A 26403-nucleotide genomic window follows, 5' to 3' on the forward strand; every position below is an offset into this window, starting at 1 on the left:
AATTTAACAATTAACACTCTTATGTATGACGTCTGTGATCACCCAAGGCTCTTGACATGAGCTGCCTAGGCTATGGAAGCCTTTTGAATCCACAAACTTCTTCAATATTTAGAAAAGGCTATAAGCAAAGTGAAAGTTCTCTCCTCCCTTCAGAGAAAAGTACATCCTTCTTTGATTACCACTTCTTTCCACTGGGGTCTCACCCACAAGGTCCTTCATGTAGGACACTTTTTGCCACAGTGTCTTGGCTTTCCATGCCAAGACATGCTCTCACGGGCTTTTAAGCCACAGCAGAATGCCTTTATGTGGCTGATTCTGACGTCACATTGATAAGCAGGTTTTATGTAGCTGACATATAACGATTAGATTCCCTAGATTTTTCAGCAGTGCTTAAATAGTAGTAGACCAATCTATAGTACTTGAAGAGTTCCCTATTAATATACCACACCAAGCTTAAATCATCTGACTTACCTGTCTTTAGCTCAGTAAAGCATTCTATAACATCCCAGTCTCATGTATTTTTATACTAACCCACTACACATTCTCTCCTTTCCCTACATAAAACTAGGACTCTTGGCTGGCGCCGCGGCTCACTAGGCTAATCCTCCGCCTAGCGGCGCCAGCACACCGGGTTCTAGTCCCGGTCGGGGCGCCGGATTCTGTCCCGGTTGCCCCTCTTCCAGGCCAGCCCTCTGCTGTGGCCAGGGAGTGCAGTGGAGGATGGCCCAGGTGCTTGGGCCCTGCACCCCATGGGAGACCAGGAAAAGCACCTGGCTCCTGGCTCCTGCCATCGGATCAGCGCAGTGCACCGGCCGCAGCGCGCCGGCCGCGGCGGCCATTGGAGGGTGAACCAATGGCAAAGGAAGACCTTTCTCTCTGTCTCTCTCTCTCATTGTCCACTCTGCCTGTCAAAAAAAAAAAAAAAAAACTAGGACTCTTTCTTGATTAATTCATCCTCTGTCTACAAAACTTCTTACTCAGCTCTTCAATACATGTATTCAGGTTGCTGGGCACTGCCTGTAATGCTGCTTCTATAGTTAGCTAGTGTGTATATATAACTTGTATCCCCATTCAATCAAAATGTCAGAAAAAACTGCAAAATGCTTTCACTGTACCCCAAGCATCTATTACTATGTCACATATGCAGAAGCAAAAATCTGAAAATAAACTGGAAAATAATTATGTTACTGACACATATAAACTGGAAAATATTACTATGTTACATATGCAGAAGCAAAAACCTGAAAATAAACATATCTGGACTGTATCACCTATCTGATGACTTAAAAAAAAAAAATTAGGGGCCAACATTGTGACACAGCAGGTTAAGCCACTACTTCTGAACTGGCATCCCATATCAGATCACCAGCTCAAGCCCCAGCTGCTCCATTTCTGTTCCAGCTCACAGCTAACAAGCCTAGGAAGACAGTGGATGATGGGCCAAGAGCCCTTGCCCTCCACATGGGAGACAAGGACAGAAGTTCCCGGCTCCTGGCTTTGGCCTGGCCCAGACCTGGCTGTGGTAACCATTTTGAGAGTAAATCAACCAATTGAAGATTTCTTTCTTTCTCTCTTTCTCTTTCTTTCTCTCTTTCTCTCTCTCTCTCTTTCTCTCTTTCTCTTTCTCTCTTTTCTCTCTTTCTCCTTCTCTTTCCCTTTCTCTCTCCCTTTCTCCCCTCCCCATCATTCATTCGAAATAAATGTTATCTTTTTTTGTCTCTACTTTAAAATAAAATAGTTACTAAGCATTAAGTAACTCCGTTATTACTTTTTCCTTTGTGCACATGACATAGGAAACAGCCATTCAGTATCATAATGAAAGGTATAGGAAACAAAATTCACATGCATGCATATACAAAAGCATACAGCCAAGTGACATAAAATAAGATTTTGAAGAAATTCTAAAATGCTTATGATTTTACTGTCTACAATGGCATAATGAAAAAGTACTTATAATCTTTTACCTGATGATAAAATCCAGCTTGAGCCATGGGATCTGGCTGTGCCCACCTGTAGCCTACATGAGGCCATGAGGTAAATGTCTCCCGTCTATTAGCTTCACTATACATCAATGATCTATAAGTAAACACACTTTATGTAATTAAAGTTAGCCATCAAATTACAGTGAAATCCCTATTTAACACTGCAGAAAAAAACTGTACTGGGTTATCAAAAAAACTGGGAATGGTCTAATAATCCACTTCAAACCTGTCTTAAATTAGAAATGATGACTTTCAGGAACTTCACTTAAACAGGGTGGACAAAAAAGAAACCTTTGATTTATTACTGCCTTATGAATATATCTGAAGAACAATTCCAGAGGTATATTAAATTAACCAATATTGCAAAATTGCAGGAAATCTGGAAATGTAGAGCCAGGGAACCCTGTGTGTTCATGAGATACATAATGGATAAACTACAACTAAAGCAACAGGCTTTTATCTCAACTCTATGGAGAAAGCATTTAAGATTTGTCATTATGTATGTTTTAAGTAGAAAGCATTCTCCTGTTCCTTCTCCAGAGAAATTCTTTCCCAGGAAAGCTACACTCTACAGAAACTTACCAAATAATGCAATTTTCACAAATGTTTTCATATTAAAATGAGAGCCAAATTATAGCCAAAAGCATGAGTTTATCTTTAAAGGGCCAGAGCAAACCCAGGAAAAGTCTCAAAGACTTCAAGCAATAAAGGACTGTAAGCAATCCCTCCTCTTTCTAGCACTAGCAACTGATAAGAGGAAGTGGGGAAGTCACTCTAAAGAGACTAGAATAATACTTTCCTTAAACTCTTCCCTTAAATTAGTATACGATTTCCTTTGCTACTGCTAGTGCTAGTGACTTTAGAATTACTCTCAGTTGCATTCTGGATTTTTCAAGTTGTTAGGTTAGAAAAGCATTCTCATAAACAGGTTTTATATATATTTAGGATCAGAAAGCCTAGCTCATCTAGGAGTATTACCAAACAAAACAGCAGCATCCAACAGATCCTAACTAAAAACTTCAACAAACCTAAGTTTAAAAAAGTCCTTTTAAGGTTTCTATAAACACTGTTAATGAAACAAAAACCATAACTACATAAAAATTATACTGGAGGAATATTTAAACACCTCCAGAAACATAGAATTTCTCACCTAATGGATGCATTTCCTAAAATACAACACTTCCCACAGCTTGCACTGATTTCTTTAGAAACCCTGCAACCGTTTCCAAATAAAGTAGCAGGGCTATTTTATAATCTCAAGATAGGCACAGCTCTCACTCAAGAAACACTTATTCTAATTACTTATTTATTTTTACCCTCTCTAGACATATTCTGAAGACTATTTTAAGGACAGCCATAACACCTCACAGATTTAAAAAAGACAGTCTCTGCACTCCATCCAAAGACAAACATAGTAATATTACAATTTAATATAAAAATTCTCCCCAATGAAAGTTAGTGAAGTCACATTTATAATAAACAGGACAACTGATTACACAGTTTACCACAAGATAAACTAATAAATATAGCAAAGAATCTAAGAGCCATATTTTGTGAGAAATTAATTCCTAATCATGCCTTTGCTAACATGAGCATATAGGGAGACTGGGAGGAAGCACCTGGCTCCTGGCTTCGGATTGGCGCAGCACTGGCCATAGCGGCCAATAGGGGATTGAACCAACGGAAGGAAGACCTTTCTCTCTGTCTCTCTCTCACTGTCTATAACTCTCTCTCTCTCTCTCTCACTGTCTAACTCTGCCTGGCAAAAAAAAATTAAAAAAAAAAAAAAAGATACACTGTTTTAACAACAGCAATTCAAGTAACAGTTTACATCAACTGCATGTATTCTGAAAGAAATCAGTCTGGTTTTCAAAACATTTTGAGATTATTTGTTGATGACAATCAGATTTTATACCTATTTTTTGTTAACCTCAAAACTAATCAATTCAGCCTCGCTGTCATCACTCTTTATAAGCAAGGTTCATACCTGTCTACAGAACGGCCTGGCCCCACTCCAAGTTCTGGACGTGCACTAGGTAAGAGGTAAGACAATCTGTCCATCACTGAGGACGCCACAGGTAAGGCAGCAACATTTTGATTTATTTTCTTGAGTTCATTTACAATGGCACTGGCAATGGACTTCAATACATGATGAGGAAGATGAAATGTAACTGTGGCCCACTAGAAAAAAATGGGAGCATAAACAAAGGAAAATGTACTCAACAGCTTTAGGTAAAATCATAGCCATTATCAAATAAAGAATTAATGATCAGTCTCAAATCATTTTACACCATTACTTTATCATTTAAAGCAGAAACCTACAAAAAAATAAAGCCTCTAATTCAAAAGAGCAAAGATTTGGAAGTAATGGATAAACAGATCAAGAAAAAATAGTATATAAAAACAGTGGAATATTCTACAGCCTCTAAAAAGAAGGCAACTCAATCATCTGGAACAACAAGGACGAACACTTCTACCTTACAAGCACACTCGATGATACCGACTTGTCCATAGCAAAATTATGCTCTAAGGACAATCACCCAAGGATAACTGCTTTCTTTTTTAAGAAACAGCAGCTGGCTAGCTTCTCACTGGTCTAAGAGATTCATACCCATCCATGAAACAAACATCATGCAGTGAGAGCTTTCCATCATGTCCCAAGTGTTAACTGACAGACCAAACCACATTAATGGGAACAGGCGGTAAGTATCCTTCATCAAATGTTTCAGAAGAGATCAATCTTGAGTCAGGGTTTTGGCACAGCAGTTAAGCTGCCAGTTGGGAGGCCAGCGTTGTGGAGTAGCAGGTAAAATCACCAACTGCAATGCCACCATCCCATGCGGGGGCTCGTTTATGAGTCTTGGCTGCTCCACTTCTGATCCAGTTCCCTGTTAATGTGCCTAGAAAAGCAGTGAAAAATGCCCCAAGGAGTTGAGCCCCTGCCACTCTTGTAGGAAAACCAGGTGAGTTCCTGGCTTCAAACTGATGCAGCCCTGCCACTGCAGCCACCTGGGGAGTAAATCATCAGATGGGAGAGGTGTCTTCACCTGCCTGCCTCTCTCTGCAACTCTTTCACATAAATAAATCTTTAAAAAAATAATAAATGATGCCACTTGGGATACTCACATCCCTGATGAATGCCTGAGTTCAAGTCCCAGCAAGACAAGAAGTTAGGTCTCTGTTACCCACATAGGTGACCTGGATTGAGTTCTGAGCTCCCAGCTTCAAGCCCAGCCCAGTCCTGGCTATTGCAGACATGTTAGGGAATGAGGCAGCAGATGGGAACGGTCTGCCTATTTCTGTCTCTCTCTGCCTTTCTAATATAATAACAGATAAAAGAGATCAGTCCTGAGAAGCCCAAAAGGCAGATGCTGAATAAACAAGTAGCTCAGACTTCCATAATACCTACTCCCACTACAATGCCTCCTCATTCCACAGACAGACCCTCAGAGGAAACCCCCAAACAAGAAAATCTGAGGGAGAAATGCATGGCAACAGAAACAGAAGCTATGCACAGGCCCATTGACATGAACTTCCCCGCACCAAACTTACAGGTTACAGCTGCTGAACACTGCCTCATCATCCAACAGCTCTTTCCAAAGCTGAACTACCAATAATGACACCATTTCTCAGAGGGTAAAGCCAGGAATCTGACGGCAAGTTGATTATATCAGATTCCTCCAGTCACAGACTGGGCAGCATGTATGCATCTTGGGTATGCATTTACATGTTCTGTTCCCAAAGTTTCTGCCTTAACATCATACCACTGCCTGTGGACTAACAAGATGCCCTTTTTTTTTTTAACTTCTATTTAATAAATATAAATTTCCAAAGTACAACTTTCGAATTATAGCAGCTTTCCTCCCATAACCTCCCTCCCACCCGCAACCATCCCATCTCCCACTCTCTCTCCCATCCCATTCTTCATCACGATTCATTTTCAATTATCTTTATATACAGAAGATCAACTTAGTATATACTACATAAAGATTTCAACAGACTGCACCCACAAAGATACACAAAGTATAGAGTACTGTTTGAGTACTAGTTTTACCGTTAATTCTCATAGCACAACACATTAAGGACAGAGGTCCTACACGGGGAGCAGGTGCACAGTGATTCCCATTGTTGATTTAATAATTGACACTCTTATTTATGGCATCAGTAATCACCTGAGGCTCTTGTCATGCACTGCCAAGGCTATGGAAGCCTCTTGATTTCACCAACTCCGACCTTATTTAGACAAGGCCATATTCAAAGTGGAAGTTCTCTCCTCCCTTCAGAGAAAGGAACTGCCTTCTTAGATGGCCCATTCTTTCCACTGGGATCTCACTCAGAGAGATAACAAGATGCCTTAATGCACCATCCTGATATTCTTTTTTTTTTTTCTTTACGATTTGTGTATTCATTTGAAAGGCAGAGTTACAGAGAGAACAGGAGAGACAGAGCTCTTCCGTCTGCTGGTTCATTCCCCGAATGGCCACAACGGCGAGAGCCGGGCCAGTCTAAAGCCAGGAGCCAGGAACTTCTTCTGGGTCTCCCAAGTGGTTGTAGGGAATCAAGCACTTGGGCCACCCTCTGCTGCTCTCCCAGGCCATTAGCAAGGAGCTATGTCGAAAGTGGAGCAGGGATTCAAACCACTGCCCAGATGGGATGCAAGAGTCGCAGGCACCAACTTAACCCACTGCACCACAGTGCTGGCCTCACATCATCATGATATTCTAGTCACCTTTGACTCTCACCACAGAAAGAATTTCAAAGCAAAAATAAAAATGTAGCAATGGGTTTTTGGCTATGGAATTCATTGGTCTTACCATGAGGTAAGGTGAGGAAGCACCTTTTCCTCCAGACATCCTACTCAAGCAGAATAGAAGTAACTTCAAAGGAAGCACAAAGGGCCAGCACTGTGGCACAGCAGGTAAGGCTACCACCTGAGATGCCAGCATTCACTGTGGGCGCACTTCATGTCCCAGCTGCTCCACTTCTGATCCAGCTCCCTGCAAATGGCCTGGGAAAAGCAGCAGCAAATAGCCCCAAGTGTTTGGGCCCCTACTAACAACACAGGAGACTGGATGAAAATCCTGGTTTCAGGCTGGCCCAGCCCTGGTCACTGCAGCCATCTGGGAAGTGAATCAGTGGATCGAAGATTTCTCTTCCTCTCTATAACTCTGACTTTTAAATAAATAAATAAATCTTTAAAAACAAAACAAAACAAAAAGCACAATATGATTCAATTGCCAAAGATACTGCATTCTCTTTCAAGCTCATAATCTAAAAATGAAGCATCTTTCCTCAGCCTCCCAACCAAAACAGGGCATTGAGGCATTAACGAAGATTTAGAGAAGCCTCAGAAAACACAGTAAGTAAAACAGGTCCCATAAGCTGAAGTTAAACTTGAGTTAGAAAGATTTTCGGTGGCTAACATTGTGATGCAGCAGGTTAAGCCACGGCTTGTGGTGCCAGTATCCCATCTGGGAATGCCAATCAGCGTCCTAACTGCTCCACTTCGAATTCAGCTTTTTGCTAATGTGTCTCGGAAGGCAGCAGAGGATGACACAGTGCCTGGGCCACTGCCAGTCACATGAGAGACCGAGATGGAGTTTCTGACACCAGGCTTCAGTATGGCCCATCCCTAGCTGATGCAGCCATTTGGAGAAATGAATCAGCAGACAGATCTCTGTCTCTCTGCCTTCCCCTTTCCTTCTCTCCGAGTGTGTGTGTGTGTGTGTGTGTGTGTCTCAGTTGCTCTGCCTTTCAGATAATCTTTAAAAAAAAAAAGGTTTCGGGGGCAGGTACCTGGGTTAACAGATAAGATGCCCATGTCCCAGATCAAAGTGCATGGGTTCAATTCCCAGGTCCAGCTCCCCATTCCAGCTTCCTGCCACTGAGATATTGAGAGAGCAGGTGATGGAGGCTCCTGTAGATGAATTCCTGCCACCCACACAGGATACTTCAATTGGGCTCCTGGCTCCCAGTTTTGGCCTGGTCATTGCAGGCATTTGGAGAGAACCAGTGGATCACAACGCACAGGTTCTCTCCTCTCCTCCCTCCCTCCCTCCCTTTCCCTCGCTCCCCTTTTTCCCCTATACACACAAATGCAATCTGGCTCTCAAATCAAAAATTAAAAAAGTTTCAAGTTTGAGATGACTTGAAAGCACATTTTATTTTTTACAGGAGAGAAAAAAATCTAGAATTAGAACATTTCCAAGGGAAGGGGGAACAAAAAGTAAAAGTATGAAGTTAACTCTTGTATTACAAACCCAAATAAGGTAATCTTGACTTCTTACCTTAGCAACTTTGTGGTTTGCTGCAGTCTCATGAGATGTATTTTTTAAACCATCTTTGAGCTGTGTGATGAACAAATCGTAACCCTCCGTACTAGAAATATCTACCTTTTCTAAACATGCTGATAAGAGCTGCTGTGCCTAAATAAAAAAGATGACAAAAATTAAACACAAGAAAGGTATAATCATATCTCATTCAGATATCCTTATTTGTAATGACTATGATCGGCACCATAGTAAGCTTACCTACTCCTCTGACTTTTTAAAAAGTAAATACAGGGGCCGGTGCTGTGGTGCCAGCATCCCAATGGGCACCAATTTGAGTCCTGGCTGCTCCATTTCTGATCCAGCTCTGCACCCATAGGGAGACCTGGAAGAAGTTCCTAGCTCCTGGCTACAGATCGGCGCAGCTCTGGCTGTTGAAACCATCTGGGGAGTGAACCAGTCGATGGAAGACCTCTCTCTCTGCCTCCGCTTCTCTGCAAACTCTTTCAAATAAATAAATAAATCTATTAAAAAAAAAAAAAAAAAAAAAGGAGGGGCCGGTGCTGTGGCACAGAAGGTTAAAGCCCTAGCCTGAGGCACCAGCATCCCATAGGGGCACCTGTTCTGGTCCCGACTGCTCCTCTTCCAATCCAGCTCTCTGCTGTAGCCTGGGATAACAGTAAAAAATGGCCCAAGTCCTTGGCCCCTGCACCCACATGGGAGACCTGGAAGAAGCTCCTGGCTCCTGGCTTCAGATCGGCACAGCTCTGGCTGTTGGCAGCCATCTGGGGAGTGAACCAATGGATGGAAGACTTCTCTCTCTGTCTCTACCTCTCTCTGTAACTCTTTCAAATAAATAAAATAAATTAAAAAAAAAAAAAAAAGGAGGAAATATAACTGAGGGCCAGCATTGTGACATAATGGGCTAATCCACAAATACTGGCATCCCATATGGGCATCAGTCCTGGCTACTCCACTTCCATTCCAACTTCCTGCTAATAAACCTGAGAAAGCAGAAAACATCCCAAAGTCCTTGGTTCCCTGCACCCACATGGGAGATCTGGATGAAGCTCCTGGCTCCTGGCTTCAGCTTGGTCCAGCCCTGGTCACTGTAGCCATTTGAGGAGTGAACCAGCTGATAGAAGATCTCTCTCTATCTCTCCTTCTCTCTCTCTGAAATTCTGCCTTTCAAATATATAAAATAAATCTTGGGGGAAAAAATCTAACTAATCAAATAATGATTTAAAGATCTATTATAAAACTGAATGAGATAAAGCAATGTATTCCATGTATTACCACAGGAAAGTTTCAATTTAGTGATTATTATAAATCACATGAAAACTGAAAAACAGACAACAATGAGCAAAAATGAAACAGGTAAAAAAAATTTTTCAGGAGATAAATATAAAGTCTGCATTGAGTTCTCAATACTCAAACTATGCAAAGCCCTAAGAGGAGACATTCAAAGTCACCATGTAATACAAGCCTTTTGCACTGTTACCCACATGTTTAACATGAACTACCTTAAAATAAATATATGGTTGATATAAGTAAAAATACATCTACACTGATCAAATCAATCCTAGAGTCCCATACTTTAGAGAGAATGGTGACAGACTGATGTGATGCATTAAAGGATGCCTGGGATTGTAGAAGATCCATAAACCCATTACATGAACAACAGAGTTGGAATTATTTAAGAAAAAAGACAAAATCATCAGTAGAAATCTTAGCAAACAAGGTGGGGGAGGAGGTAGAAGCTACCTCAATATATAGCATGACAACCAGTGTAGCAGAAAAATACTGACTTGGGAATTAATAAATACTCAAATAGTTCACTGTAATTCTTCAGTTCTTTGTAAAAGATGAACATAGCTTAATTTTACCTTTCATGTTTTGAATACATTATATCCTTTATTAAGATATCAGTTAGTCTACATATATCTATGTATTTTTTTAACCCTTCTGCCTGGTCTATATTTCTTATTATTAGGAGAGAAAAATTGTTTCAAGTAAGTAGAACTAGTATTTGTCTATCCTAAGATTTTAGACATGTCCCCAGATTCAGGTATTCTGATGGCAAAAACATAGCTTCTCCATTTTTGGAAATTAAACTTCTAGCAACATATTTTCAATAGTAATATGTAACAGACTACTGTTACATGACACTCACTACTGTTACATGACATATGAAATATAACTAGATAAATGTGGTATCTTGGAAAGAAAAAAGCCCATCCAAAGAGAAAACTGTAAACCAAAATACTTAAAGGTACTACACTTAAAATGTATACATTAACACTTTATATGTCCTAAAGATGGGAAATAGGAGGGTACTTGAAAAATTTGTGGAAAAGAGGAATTAAAAGTTAAGTTTATTTTGGTGCAATAAAAATTTGAAATAAATGTATAATATGCATTCTGTACAAACTTTATGAAGATCCCTCCTACACTATACTGGTTTATCAACTAATCATATCATTCTGTCAAATGCAAAACAATTAATAATCAACAATCTGAGACTGTATTAAATAGAAGAATACAGTGGTACCTTCTTTCAACTTACCTCCGTAACTGGTAATTCAAGCTGAACCACATCATCCTGCTTTGCAACTGGAGTCTGCAGAGCAGTGTCTAACAACAAGATTCCATTGAGGTCTTTCCTACAGCCTACTGCATAATCATCCACAAACACAACTTTATCCACAGCAGAAATATATTGACATTTCACCTGTCCTCCTGGTTTAGCTGTCAAAAGAAAAAAAAAAATCAGTGCAACAGTTTAATACCAATTAAAAATAAATCTTTAAATAGAAACTAAATATAATGCACACACACTTGGGCAGGATCCTAGACTAGGAAAAATCACTCTAAAGGAAATTCTGACAATTGACTAAAATGGAACATACACTACGAAGTATCAGTGTGAAGTCATCAAAATCTGAGGGGATAACTCAGTCCAGAGGTTAAGACAAAGGTTAAAATGCCCACATACCATAAAAAAGAGCTATGTTCAATACCCAGCTCTGGCTGACTCCAGCCTCCTGCTAATGCAGATCATGAGAAGCAGTAGTGATGGCTCAAGTAATTGGATTCCTACCACCCACATGGAAGACCTGGTTTGAGTTCCTGGCTCTCAGCCCAAGTATTTATCTCTCTCTTTTTTTTTTTTTTTTTTAAGATTATTTATATGAAAGGCGGAGTGACAGAGACAGGAGGGAAGAAGGGGGGGGGGAGTGAGGGAGAGAGGGGGAGAGAGGGAGAGAGAGGGGGATGGAGGAGGAGAGAGAAAGAGAGAGAGAGAGAATACCTTCCATCCACTGGCTCACTCTAAATGGCCACAACAGCAAGAGCTGTGCCAATCTGAATTCAGGAGCCAGGAACAGCATCAAAGTCTCCCAAGGGGGTAGCAGGGGCCCAAGCACTTGGGCCATGTTTCACTGCCTTCTCAGGCACACCATGAAGAAGCTGGATTGGAAGCAGAGCACCTGGGACTCCAGCCAATGGTCTAATATAGGATGCTTCTGACGCAAGCAGTAGTTTAACCCAGGGCACCTCAACATCAGCCCCAGTCTCTTAAGTTTTTAAAACAAAGCTTAAAAACTTGACGACTATATTGCTGTTAAAAAAGAGAGAATAATTGTTTGTATAAATAAACACAAAAACATTATGGGGCAAAGGAACATGATATATGGAACCAACTCTCAAAGAGGACAAAAGTAGCATGCATACGCATGGGGGAATGATAACCAAATGTGGTATAAAATTGGTAGAACTGGTAGAACTGAATAAAGGGTATAGGAAAGTTCTTTGTCCCGTACTATTCTTGCAAAATTGTTTCAGAATTAAAGCATAAAACTATTAAAGTAAATACTTTTCACTATTTTTGTTGTTCTTTTTTTGTTTTTGCAAAACACAATCAGCATAGATTGTTGCTGGAAAATTATCTCACAAGTTCCTGAGGGCTTTATACATGAGATGAAATGATGGAAAATACTTTTATAACCGAACTTGCAAGAACAAGTAAAGAAAGACTCTAGTTCAACCACTACTAGGAAGGCATAGTTAGCTATCACTAAATATCACTGTTCCCTGATCAGAAGGATACTGGGGGGGGGGGGGGGGGGCATAAGCCTTGTCGTTAAGACAGCTGTGTCCCACACTGGAGTGTCTAGGTTTGATTCCTGGCTCTAGCTCCCAACTCCTGCTTCCAGCAATGCAAACTCTAAAAGACAGCAGGGCTGTCAAGTAACATGTGGAGAGACCTGGATTGAGTTGACAGCTCTTAATTTAAAAAATTTTTTTAGAAAATAAGAATATTTTTAATGGAGAGCCAGTGAATACATCAACCATAAAACTGCAAAGGTGAATTTAAGTAATCCTTTTTTTAAAAATTTATTTATTTGAAAGGCAGAGTTACAGAGACAGAGATCTTCCACCCACTGTTTTACTGCCCCAAACTGCAATGCCAAAGCCAGAAGTCTGGATCTCCACCTGGGTGTCCAACACGGGAGCAGGGGCCCAAACACTCGGACCATCTTCCACTGATTTCTGAGGCACATTAGCAGGAAGTTAGATTAGAAGTGGAGCAGCTGGGACTTGAACCACCTCCCATAGGGGAAGGTGTTCCACTTCAGAAAAGAGCTCCTGGCTAATGCACCACGTGTGAGCATTGGGCAAACACTATGGCATAGTAGGCTAAGCCTCTGCTTGCAGCACTGATATACCATATGGGCACCAGTTTGTGTCCCGGCTGCTCCTCTGCTCTACTTCCCATCCAGCTCTCTGCTAAGGCCTGCACTTACATGGGAGACCAAGAAGAAGTTCCTGGCTCCTGGCTTCAGATCGGCTCAGCTGTGGCTACTGCGGCCATTTGGGGAGTGAACTAGCAGATGGAAATCTCTCCCTCTCTCTGTAACTCTGCCTCTCAAATAAATAAATAAATCTTTTAAAAAGTTAAAAAAAAAAAAAATATGTGAGTGGTTGGACCCCTCCACCTATGTGGGAGATCCAAATGGAATTCCAGGCTCCTGGCTTTACCCTGGCCCAACTCCAGCCATTGCAGCCATTTGGGAAGTGAACCAGCATGTGTAAAATCTATCTCTATCTCTACCTCTTCTTTCTCTCAGTAACTTTCAAATAAATTAATTAAAAAAAAAAAACTTTACCAGATATGTATAAAACATGAGAAATTCCAGGGTTTTTGTATGAGTTGCCACGTAACCCTAAGATACCATATGATGTCACTAGAGATTCCTCAAAAGAACGTGACAGAAAAAAACAGTCAACAATGTTTTTCTGAACTTCTTGCATTATGTAATACTGGTGCTCAAAATACGGGGCAGTAACAACAGTGATGCTGACAACTTCTTAGAAGTCGTTCCTGTCCATATGGCAACCTACAACAGAACACTGTTCACTCGGTTGAATCCACTTTCCATTTCTAACTGGGTTAGGGAAAATCTTTTTTTTTTATTGACAGGCAGAGTGGACAGTGAGAGAGAGACAGAGAGAAAGGTCTTCCTTTGCCATTGGTTCACTCCCCAATGGCCGCTGTGGCCAGCGCACCGCACTGATCCAAAGCCCAGAGCCAGGTGCTTCTCCTGGTCTCCCATGTGGGTGCAGGGCCCAAGGACTTGGGTCATCCTCCACTGCACTCCCGGACCATGGCAGAGAGCTGGACAGGAAGAGAAGCGACAGGGACAGAACCCGGTGTGCCAGCACCACAGGCAGAGGATTAACCTATTGAGCTCCTGCCTCCTAGTTTTCACCTGGCCCAGGCCCAGCTGTTATGGTCATTTGCGGAGTAAACAAGCAGATGGAAGCTCAATCCCTCCCCCTCCCCTCTAACTCTTTCAAATAAGTAAGTAAGTCTTTAAATAAATAATAAAAATAACAGAAGAAATCCATGTGTGCTTAAGTCTGACCCAAAATTGAGTATTTACACAGCAAAAGTTACACCTATTTAACAAGAAGGTAAATTTCAACTTTTTTTATACAGAAAAATCATAATTTTAAGAATATAACTTTCCATTAAAGAGAACAGAAGGAACTGGCATTGTGGTATAGCAGATAAAGCCACCACCTGCAATGCCGCTATCCCCTATGAGTCCCGGCTGCTCCACTTCCAATCCAGCTCCCTGCTAGTGGGCTAGGAAAAGCAATGGAAGGTAGCCCAAATATTTGGGCCCCTGCCACCCATGTAGAAGACCTGGATGAAACTCCTGGCAGCCATCTGGGAAGTGAACTAGCAGATGGAAAATCTCTGTCTGTCTCTCCCTCTTTCTTTGTAGCTCTGACTTACAAATAAGCCTTCAAAAAAAGAACAAGTAACCGAGAGACCTGTATTGGCGGTTAACTGTGTCACTCAATAGAAAATGTCCTTTGAGTCTCATATACTATTATCTCTTCTTAGCCCATACTTTTCCTCTATTGCTTTTGTTCATGGTTTGGTAGCGTTACTATTCATCAATGTCAATAAATTTTAACGCTGCAAATAATATGAAATAAATGTAACTTACAACCCCTATTTCAACTAAATTTCCCAGACTTACATCTTAAAAAATTAAATCCTACCTTGACACATTAACTATTTTCTTTTTTCTTTCTTTTTTTTTATTTTTTGACAGGCAGAGTTAGACAGTGAGAGAGAGAGAGAAAGAGAGACAGAGAGACAGAGAGAAAGGTCTTCCTTCCGTTGGTTCACCCCCCAAATGGCTGCTACAGCCAGCGCTGCACTGATCTGAAGCCAGGAGCCAGGTGCTTCCTCCTGGTCTCCCATGTGGGTGCAGGGCCCAAGCACTTGGGCCATCCTCCACTGCACTCCCGGGCCACAGCAGAGAGCTGGACTGGAAGAGGAGCAACCGGGACAGAATCTGGCGCTCCAACCGGGACTGGAACCAGCAGGCAGAGGATTAGCCAAGTAAGCCACGGCACCAGCCAAATATATATTTCTTAAAGAAAGTTAATGGGCTGGTGTTGTGGTGTAGTGGGTAAAGTCACTGCCTGCAGTGCCAGCATCCCACATGGGTACCAGTTCAAGTCCCGCTGCCCCACTTCTGATCCAGCTCTCTGCTGTGGCCTGGGAAAGCAGCGGAAGATGTCCCAAGTCCTTGGGACCCTGCACCTGTGTGGGAGACCCAGAAGAAACTCCTGGCTTCGGATCGGCACAGCTCCAGCCATTGTGGCCAACTGGGCAGTGAACCAGCAGACGCAAGACCTCTCTCTCTCTCTCTGCCTCTCCTTCTCTCTCAATGTAATGCTTTCAAATAAATAAATAAATTTTTAAAGAAAAAAAAAAAGAACGAACGAACGTCAAGCTCCGCTTAGCTAAAATTTTTATATTTTCAAGGGAAGTTGGCATAAAAAAGTTACTTTCAGTTTTTAAATGTGGGGGCAGCATGAGGGAGATTTCTTGCACATATCCTAAACCCATTAGAATTTTTAAACTGACAGAGAAAAAGTTCAAAAATGTTCAAACACCGGCCGGCGCCGCGGCTCATTAGGCTAATCCTCCACCTAGCGGCGCCGGCACACCAGGTTCTAGTCCCGGTCGGGGCACCAGATTCTGTCCCGGTTGCCCCTCTTCCAGGCCAGCCCTCTGCTGTGGCCAGGGAGTGCAGTGGAGGATGGCCCAGGTGCTTGGGCCCTGCACCCCATGGGAGACCAGGAAAAGCACCTGGCTCCTGGCTCCTGGCTCCTGCCATCGGATCAACGCGGTGCACCGGCCGCAGTGGCCATTGGAGGGTGAACCAATGGCAAAGGAAGACCTTTCTCTCTGTCTCTCTCTCACTGTCCACTCTGCCTGTCAAAAAAAAAAGTTCAAATACCAAATTTTAATGAAGGAAAAACTGGTATATCCTCTATCTTCTTCAGAGGTCAGCAAACTTCTTCTGAAAAGGGTCATATAACAGTTACTTTGGGCTGTGAGAGGTACATCGCCTCACACAACTACTCAACTCTGTAAGAGCAGTCAGGCAAATGTAAACAAGCGGCCTGCTGTACTGACAGAAGCAGGAAGCAACAGCCTGAGAGCCACAGCAGTGGCAGGCCGCAGTTGGCAAACTCAACACTAACACTACTGATTTGCATTGGTGCGAGTTTTCTTCTGTAGGAAGGAGAATCTTCACAAAAACAAGTTAAAAATTCACAGACAATTCAGAATGGAGTCAAGATGGCAGAACAGGGAGGGAGCTTACTGCTCTAGGATAGGGAAAGATAGTTTAAAAAAAAAGTGGAGAGATCATAGTCTCAGGGAACAGTTAAAGAGAAAACAGCAGAGGAAACTCCACACAAATTAGAGGGACACTGTGGACCTACACATAGGGTGTGGATGCACACAGCTCAGAGCCTCAGCACCTGCTTCTGAGTGAGTTGAGACCACACTGGAGTAGCCCAAGACACTGGAGATAAAGCTGCAGGAAGAGCCTGGCGGGAGTCCAGCTTGGAGCCCTGTGGGGGACAGTGTACCTGCCAACTTAGAGAGAAAAATAAAGGGGGATGTGTTTCTCTCTCCCCGACCACCCAACAACAGTGTCCTGTAACTAGCCAAGAGAGAGCGCGTGCCATTTTGGACATACACAACAGCTGTGGCAGTTTGTTTCCATGTACCCAGCAACCAGCCAAGCAGAGATGTCTTGAGTCTGGCTGAGAGAATTGACAGGGGGCTGGGAGCTCATGACTGTGAGAGCATTGTGTGCCAGGACTGTGAAAACACTATGGCTGCATGGGAGGGTGCAGGGTATGGATAGGATTTTGGGTAGTCACTGCTGGTGGCTCCACACGCTCGTGGCTCCATGAAACCTTGGTGAGGGTCACTGTTCCCAGATCCATGTTCACATCAAGGACTGCACAGATCCTTTGTGTGGTTCCTGTGGCAGCACAGATGAAAACTGTACCCACTCAGGCTAGCGCCCACGCATTGTCTCCTTTACAGAGGAGGTGAGCATGCGACCATGCCAACAGAAATGAAAAAATGACCCACTGATTGAAAAAAAGAGAGATTTACCATGCCGAACTTAGGAGTCACCTTAGACAATCCCATCACACTGAAGAACTGAATAGTCCCCTGACTAGACCCAGACCACACCTCTGAGTATTCACTGAAAGAGCAGACACTCCATTAAGTCACAGAGGCCCAGTTCAAAGATAAAAGCCATCACAGAGAGAGAAAAAAAAATAGACAAGTATATCCACAAATGCCTAATAATAAATACAGCAATTCAACAAACAAGAATAAGGAAGACAACATGATGCCCCTAAAAAAAACCAAAACACTTCAATTCTAGACTGTGAAGATGAAGAGATTGACAAAATGCCAGAAATGGAATTCAAAAACTTGATCGTAGGATAACTTAGAAGTAATCAGAAGCAGGGGCTGGCGCCGTGGCTCACTTGGCTAATCCTCCACCTGTGGCGCCAGCATCACATATGGGCACCGGGTTCTTGTTCCTGGTGTTCCTCTTCCAGTCCAGCTCTCTGCTGTGGCCCGGGAAGGCAGTGGAGGATGGCCCAAGTGATTGGGCGCCTGGACCCACATGGGAGACCAGGAGAAGCACCTGGCTCTGGGCTTTGGATCAGCGCGATGCGCTGGCCGCAGCAGCCATTGTGAGGTGAACCAACAGTATAGGAAGACCTTTCTCTCTGTCTCTCTCTCTCTCTCACTGTCCACTCTGGCTGTAAAAAAAAAAAAAAAAAAAAAAAAGAGGATCTCCAACTAGACTCACAGAGGACCTCAAACCTACAGGCTAAGAGAGAAAGGCAAGATATATTCCAGTCCTAAGAAAAAAAAACTGTCAACCCAGAATACTGTACCCTGCAAAGCTCTCATTTATGAATAAAGGTCAAAGACCTTCCATAACTAACAGAAATTCAAAGAATTTGTCACCATTCATCCTGCCTCACAAAAGATGTTTAAGGATGTGCTACACACAGAAACACAGAAACCTGCTTCATCACTACGAAAAAAAAATAAAGGCAGAAAATCTCCCAGAGAAAGTACAAAGGAAATCAATAGGAATATTTATGGGGAAATGGCAGGGCCACATCATTATTTATCAATAGTTACCTTGAAGGTAAATGGCCCTAGCTCTATATTTAAAAGATATAGACTGGCTGAATGGATTAAAAAACAAAACCCATCGATTTGTTTTCTACAAGAAACATCTCACTAACAAAGATGCATGCAGACTCAAAGTGAAAAGATGGAAAAAGATATTCCATGACAACAAAAACTGAAAAAGAGCTGGTGTAACCAACCTAATATCAGACAAAATAGGCTTTAACACAAAAACTGTTAAAAGAGACAAAGAAAGGCATTATGTATTAATTAAGGGGTCAATTCAAAGGGAAGATGTGACCATAATAAATGCATATGTGCCTAATTACAGGGCACCTGGCTATTTAAAAGAAATGATAAGAGATCTAAAGGGAGAAATAGACTCCAATACAATGGACAGATCAACCACAGAAAATCAGCAAGGAAACAACAGAATTGACACTATATACCAAATGAACCTAACAGATATCTACAGAACTTTTCATTTTACAGATGCAAAATATACACTGTTCTCACGGAACTTTCTCTAGAATAAACCACATGCTAGGCTATAAAGCAAGTCTCAGCAAACTCAAAAAGCTCACACCACACATCTTCTCTGACCACAATGAAATCAATCTGAAAATCAACAACTCAAGAATCTATAAAATATATGTAAACACATGGAGATTGAACAACACACTCCTGAATGAAAAGTGAGTCATTAAAGATATCAAAAGAGAAATCAAAAAAATTTTAGAAATGAATAAAGACAACAACACAACATATCAAAACATGGGAGGGGGAAAGTGCTGTGGCATATCAGGTAAAGCTACTGCCTGCAGGGTCGGCATCCCATATGGGCGCCAGTTTGAGTCTTGGCTGCTCCACTACTGATTCAGCTTTCTGATATGGCCTGGGAAAGCAGTGGAGGATGGCCCAAGTCCTTAGGACCCTGCACCCAGGTGAAAGACCCAGAAGAAGTTCCTGGTTTAATATTAGAGAAGAAATAAACAAAACTGAAGCAAAAAAAAAAAAAAAAAAAAAAAACAAAAGATCAGTGAAACGAAAAACTAGTTTTCTGAGAAAATAAACAAAATTAACATACCATGGACCCAACTAACCAAAAAAAAAAAAAAAAAAAAAGGAGGGAGATATCAGTAAAATTAGAGATGAAAAAGGAAATGTAACAACAGATACCACAGAAATAAGCATCATCAGCAGCAATTACTACAAAGAACTGTATGCCAACAAATCGGGAGACCTAAAAGAAATGGATAGATTCTTGCACACATACAACCTTCCTAAACTGAGCCATGAAGACACAGAAAACTTAAACAGACCAATAACCAAGATGGAAATTGAATCAGTAATAAAGACCCTCCCAACAAAGAAAAGCCCAGGACTGGATGATTTCACTGCTGAATTCTACCAAATATTTAAAGAAGAACTAACTCCAATTCTTGTCAAGCTATTCAAAACTCAAAAATACAACACCCTTTCATGATGAAAACTTTAAGCAAATTGGATATAGAAGGAACATTTCTCAACACAATCAAGACAATTTATGACAAACCCACAACCAGCATCATATTGAATGGGGAAAAGTTAGAAGCAATCCCACTGAGATTCAGAACCAGAAAAGAATGCCCACTCTCACCATTGCTATTCAACAGTCCTGGAAGTTTTAGCCAGAGCCATTAGGCAAGAAAAAGAAATCAAAGGGATACAAATTGGGAAGGAGGAACTCAAACTATCCCTATTTGCAAAAGACAAGATTCTCCCATCCAAGTACTAACCAGGCCCGACCCTGCTTAGCTTCAGAGATCGGGCGCATTCAGGGTGGTATGGGCGTAGACAATGACATGATTCTATATATAGTGGATCAAAAAGAGACTATTGAACTCTAAGAGACTAACACTAAGAGACTATTGGAACTCATAGAATAGTTTGGTGAAGTGGCAGGATATAAATTCAACACAGAAAAATCAATAGCCTTTGTATACACAGACAACTCAACTATTGAGAAAGAACTTCTAAGATTAACACCATTCATAATAGCTTTTAAAAATACCTTGGAATAAATTTAACCAAGGATATCAAAGATCTCTATGATGACAATTACACAACATTAAAAAAAAAAAGAAAGACACAACAAATGGAAAAATCTTCCATGTTCATGGATTGGAAGAATCAATATCATCATAATGTCCATACTTCCAAAAGCAATTTACAGGTTCAATGTGATTCCAATCAAAATACCAAGGATATTCTTCTCAGATACAGAAAAAATTATGCTGAAATCCATATAAAAAAACAGGAGACACCAAATAGCTAAAGCAATCTTACACAACAAAAACAAAGCAGGAGGTATCACAATACCAGATTTCAAGACATACTACAAAGCAGTTATAATCAAAACAGCCTGGTACAGGTACAAAAACAGATGGATAGACCATTGGAACAGAATAGAAACACCAGAAATCAACCCATGCTTCTACAACCAACTTATTTTTTACAAAGGAGCTAAAATCAATGCCTGGAGCAAGAACAGTCTCTTTTTAACAAAAGGTACTGGCAAAACTTAACCTCTACATGAAGAAGTATGAAGCAAGACCCTAACCTTACACCTTACACAAAAATCTATTCAAAATGGTTTAAATCTATGACCCAATATCATCAAATTATTAGAGAACATTGGGGAAACCTGCAAGATTTGGCACAGGCCAAGATTTCTTGTAAAAGACCCCAGGGGCGCAGGCAATCAAAGTCCAAATTGACAAATGGGATTATATCAAATTGAGAAGCTTCTGTACTGGAATAGAAACACTCAGCAAAGTGAAGAGGCAACTGACAAAATGGGAGAAATTATTTGCAAACTATGCAACCGATAAAGGATTAATAACCAAAATATATAAAGATATCAAGAAACTCAACAACAACAAAAACAACCCAAGGCTGGCGCCGCGGCTCAATAGGCTAATCCTTTGCCTTGCGGCGCCAGCACACCGGGTTCTAGTCCCGGTCGGGGTGCCGGATTCTGTCCTGGTTGCCCCTCTTCCAGGCCAGCTTTCTGCTGTGGCCAGGGAGTGCAGTGGAGGATGGCCCAAGTGCTTGGGCCCTGCACCCCATGGGAGACCAGGATAAGTACCTGGCTCCTACCTTCAGATCAGCGCGTTGCGCTGGCCGCAGCGCACTAGCCGCAGCGGCCATTGGAGGGTGAACCAACAGCAAAAGGAAGACCTTTCTCTCTGTCTCTCTCTCTCTCACTGTCTACTCTGCCTGTCAAAACACACACACACACACACACACACACACACACAAAAACAGCTCAGTTAAGAAATGGGCAAAGGACTTAAATAGGCATTTCTCAAAAGAGGAAATCCAAATGGCCAACAGACACATGAAAAAACGCTCAGGATCAGGTGTCAGGGAAATCCAAATCAAAACTTCAATGCGGTTTCACCTCACCCCTCTTAGAATGGCCTTCACACAGAAATCAACAAACAACAAATGCTGAATAGGATGTGGGGGAATGGGTACCCTAATCCACTGCTGGTAGGAATGTAAACTGGTACCACCACTATGGAAGACAATATGAAGATACCTCAGAAACTTGAATACAGAGCTACCATATGACCCAGCCATCTCACTCCTGGGAATTCACCGAAGGGAAATGAAATCAGCATATGAAAGAGTTATCTGTACCCCCATGTTTACGCACAATAGCTAAGATATGGAATCAACCCAAATGTCAACTGAAGACAAGATAAAAGAAATTATGGGATATATACACCACAAAATACTTCTCAGTGGTTAAAAAAAATCCTTTTATTTGCAACAAAATGGATGAAAATGGAAAACATCATACTTAGTGAAATAAGCCAGTCCCAAAAGTATACCATATGTTCTCCCTGATCTGTGAATAGAGCACCTAAAAGACAGTCTATAGAAGTAAAATTAGGCCAGCGCCGCGGCTCAACAGGCTAATCCTCCACCTAGCGGCGCCGGCACACCCGGTTCTAGTCTTGGTCAGGGCACCGGATTCTTTCCCGGCCGCAGCGCACCAGCCGTGGCGGCCATTGGAGGGTGAACCAACGGCAAAAGGAAGATCTTTCTCTCTGTCTCTCTCTCTCACTGTCCACTCTGACTGTCAAAAAAAAAAAAAAAGTGAAATTAACACTTCGAGATGCAATGACTTTGAACAGCCCTTGTCTTGACTGTTGAGGAACAGTTTTTTTTTTTCCCATAAAATGTGTTGACAACTTTACTTATTATAGAGTTAACCGTATATGTATGAAGTTAGTTGAAAATAGATCTTGGGGCCGTCACTGTGGCACAGCAGGTTAACACCCTGGCCTGAAGCACCAGCATCCCATATGGGCGCTGGTTAAAGACCCGGCTGCTTCTCTTCCGATCCAGCTCTCTGCTGTGACCTGGGAAGGCAATAGAAAATGGCCCAAGTCCATGAGCCCCTGCACCTACGTGGGAGACCCAGAGGAAGCTCCTGGTTCCTGACTTCAGATCAGCGCAGCTCTGGCCGTTGCAGCCAACTGGGGGGTGAACCAGCGGATGGAAGACCTCTCTCTCTCTCTCTCTCTCTGCCTCTCCTCTCTCTGTGTAACTCTGACTTTCAAGTAAAATAAATAAATCTTGAAGAAAAAATAGATCTTAGTAAAAATTAAGAATGGGAATAGGCGAGGGAGGAGGAAGAGGGAGGTATGGTAGGAAGAATCACTATAATCCTCAAGTTATATTTATGAAAAGTATGAAGTTAATATTCCTTAAGTAAAAATTTTTGAGGGAAAAAATAGTTATCAATCTGTAAAAACAAAAAAATTCACAGACACAATAAACTGCAGAAAACTAAAAAACTAACAAATAAATCTTGAAAGCCATCAGAAAACAATGATACATTATTTATAGGGATGCAGTGATTACATACATGTATCATTAAAATCCAAAGGATTTATTAGGCAGTGGGACACTTATTAATCACTGAAAAAAAAATCCTATGTCGCTCCCCCTCGTCGTGGAGGAACGACACAGGACCCTGCGCTGTTCTTTCGTCTGCTCGGCCCTCCCCGGGTTTTCTGCTGGTTCTTCCCGGGTTGGCTACTATCCCTTCCACCTCCGTGGAAGGGCAGTTCCCCCTGGCCACTTTCCCCACTTCCGCAGGGGAGCGGCACACCGCCGGCCGGCTCTCTCGGGGGCTGCACAGGTGTTCCCCTTAGATGTTCCTGGTGCATGCCATCTCTCTCCTCCTTTATAGTCCTCTTCCACCAATCCCAACTCTGCTACCCACACGCCGAGTACGCTGCTCTCCTCCAATCAGGAGCAGGTCCCACAGTTTATTGGTTGAACTGGAGGCAGCTGTGTAGAAGCTGTTTCCCTTCTCAGCGCCATATTGTGGGAAAGCAGATGCATAGAATAAGTCTTAATTCCAGTAACTTAGTCTAGTCCGAGTTGCTCCCAGTTGCTCCCCACAATCCTATCCCTTGGGGACTGGCACTGAGATGTACCAGGTCAAGCCACCACCTGCAATATCAGAATCCCATCCTGGAGTGCCAATTCAAGTCCTGCTGCCCTGATTCCAATCCAGCTCCTTGCCAAAGCAATTGGGAAGGCAGAGGATGATGGCCCAAATATCTGGGAACCTGCTTCCCATGTGTGAGACCAGGATGGAGTTCCTGGCTCCTGACTTCAGCCTGACCCAGCCTCAGCCACTACAGCCATTTATTTGCAGAGTGAACAAGATGGAAAATATCTTGATCTCAATTTCTCTGCTTGCCTGTCTCTCTGTCTCTATCGCTCTCTTTTTGTTGTACTGTCTTTCAAATAAATAATTTTTTTAAAATTTCTATATTCAGCAAAAAATATCCCTGAGGGATGAAAGTAAAATACAGACATTCTCATACAAGTGAGTATTAAAGGGAAATTTTGCCAGCAAAACTATTCAAAATGAATCCCAAAAGGAAGTTTGCCCAAGAGAAAGGATATTAATAACAAGAGAAGAAAACATAAATCGTAAATATAACCAACAATTCTTCGAGTCAGTTCTTTAAAATATATTTAACAGCTGGAAGCAAAAATTATTACACTGTCTATTGGGGTTTTCAATGTATGTAGACATAACAAAACACCTGTAACATAAGTGTGGAGAAGGCATCTTTCTGATGTCAAGTGATAAAATATTCATTAAAGGCATACTGCGGGGATCTGCACTGTGGTGCAGCTTATTAAGTCAGCACCTATAATGGCAGTACCCTACATGAGCAGGCCCCACTTCTGATCCACATGGGGAAGTAGCAGAAAATGGCTCAAGTGCTTGAGACCCTGCCACCTATGTCACAGATCTGGATGGACTTCCAGGCTCCTGCATTCATTTGGCCTGGCCCAGTCAGGACCACTGTAGTCATCTGGGGTGCAAACCAGTGAATGGAAGACCAACTTTTCTGTCTCTCTGCCCTCCCTTTCCTAACTCTGCCTTCCAAATAATTTTTTTTTAAAGAAAGACTCTGAAAAGTTAAACACATATAATCTTTCGAGAAAGTACTAAAATTAAATTATGATCAAAACCACAACAGATAAAGCAACTAAAAAAATCATTCACCTAAAAGACAGAAATTCAAGGAAAAAGAAATACTTAAATCAAAAACATAAATAATTAATATAAATAGAATAAATATGCCAACTGAAAGACATTGTCACAACATACTCTCTAGCTCTCTCTCTCTTACACACACAAACACACACAGAAGCCCATCCTATGATGCCTACAGGAAACTCTTAATCTTCTAAAAAGGCAAAAGTAAAAGTATGGGGAGGGGCCGACACTATGGTGCAGCAGGTTAAAGCCCCAGGCAAGAGTGCCAGCATGCCATGTGGGCTCTGGTTGGAGTCCCATCTGCTCCACTTCTGATTCAGCTCCCTGAAAATGGCCTGGAAAAGCAGTGGAGGATGGGCCAAGTCCTTGGGCCCCTGCACCCACGTGGGAGACCCAGAAGAAACTCCTGACTCCTGGCTTTGGATCAGCTCAGCTTGAGCCACTGCAGCCATTTGAGGAGTGAACCAGCGGATGGAAGATCTCTCTCTCTCTCTCTCTCCCTCCCTCCCTCCCTCTCTCCCTCCCTCCCTTCCCCTCCCTCTCTCGTACTCACTTTATTTAACTCTTTCAAAATAAATAAAAATAATTTTTAAAAGTATGGGGAAAAGATACACAATGCCAATGCCAAAGATACACAATGCCAATGTCAATATCATACAGAGATCCTAACAAAGAAAATTTTCCAGGAATAAAAGAGAATATTATCTGATGATTAAATGATCAATTCACAAAGAAGAAACAGCATTTCTAAATATGCATGCACTAAGAATCATAAAATACATACAGTAAAAACTAACAGAACTGAAAGGCAAAACAGAGATCCATAATCATGGCTGGAGACTTCAATACTAATGGAACTAGTATACCGAAAACTAGCAAAGGTTTAGAGAATCTGAATACCACCAGAAACCAATGGACAATTATAGAATATTCTACCTATCAACAGTGGAACACATACCCTTTTCAAGTACATATGGAACATTCATCATGAGACTCATACCCCGGATCATAAAATAAACTTTAATACACACTAAAAACTGAAATCAATAGAATGTTCTTTGATCATACAATGGATTTGGAAATTAAGAAGAGAAAAATAGCAGGAAAATCCTAAACATTTGGAAATTAGTCAACATATTTCTAAATAATCCGTAAGTCAATGAGAAAAGTTCCTAGTGACTCAGAAAATATTTTTAATTGAATGATAATGAAAATCTACAACACTGAAATGTCACATGCATAAGCAAGCATTTAGTCTAGTAATTAAAACACCTGGGTTCCACATCAGACTCTCTAAATTCAACATCCAGCTCAGCTCCTGATTCTGCTTCCTGCTTAGACCATGGAAAGGAGGGTGATAGCTCAAGTAACTGGGTTTCTGCCACCCATGTGACTACCTGGATTAGTTTCCAGCTCCTGGCTTCACCAGTCATTCCTGGCAGCTGGAAAATAAACCAATGGATGGCAGCTTGCTCTTGCTCTCCCCACCCTACCACTCAAATGAATTTT

The 26403-nt window shown here is 41.8% G+C and overlaps 2 protein-coding genes across 17 annotated transcripts in view; one reads left to right on the plus strand and one right to left on the minus strand.

Moving 5' to 3' along the window:
* The window catches only part of BIRC6 (baculoviral IAP repeat containing 6), a 255140-nt gene that overhangs the window by 204782 nt on the left and 23955 nt on the right, over window positions 1-26403 (minus strand). For all 16 annotated transcript variants that reach the window (XR_016229486.1, XR_016229487.1, XR_016229488.1 and 13 more), the window contains exons 2-5: window positions 10818-10999; window positions 8270-8407; window positions 3970-4163; window positions 1965-2076 (exon numbers count right to left, since the gene is read on the minus strand). Coding sequence is in view for 13 of the 16 variants with exons in the window: in XM_089326564.1 (XP_089182690.1) it covers window positions 1965-2076; window positions 3970-4163; window positions 8270-8407; window positions 10818-10999 (626 nt within the window). In the remaining 3 variants the exon portion in view is untranslated. The remainder of the gene's footprint in view (window positions 1-1964; window positions 2077-3969; window positions 4164-8269; window positions 8408-10817; window positions 11000-26403) is intronic.
* The window catches only part of MEMO1 (mediator of cell motility 1), a 652780-nt gene that overhangs the window by 194522 nt on the left and 431855 nt on the right, over window positions 1-26403 (plus strand). The window lies entirely within an intron of this gene.

Source organism: Oryctolagus cuniculus, chromosome 2 (assembly GCF_051225735.1).
Source record: "Oryctolagus cuniculus isolate XC-2025 breed Fujian yellow rabbit chromosome 2, ASM5122573v1, whole genome shotgun sequence".
In the NCBI taxonomy this organism is placed as follows: Eukaryota; Metazoa; Chordata; class Mammalia; order Lagomorpha; family Leporidae; genus Oryctolagus; species Oryctolagus cuniculus.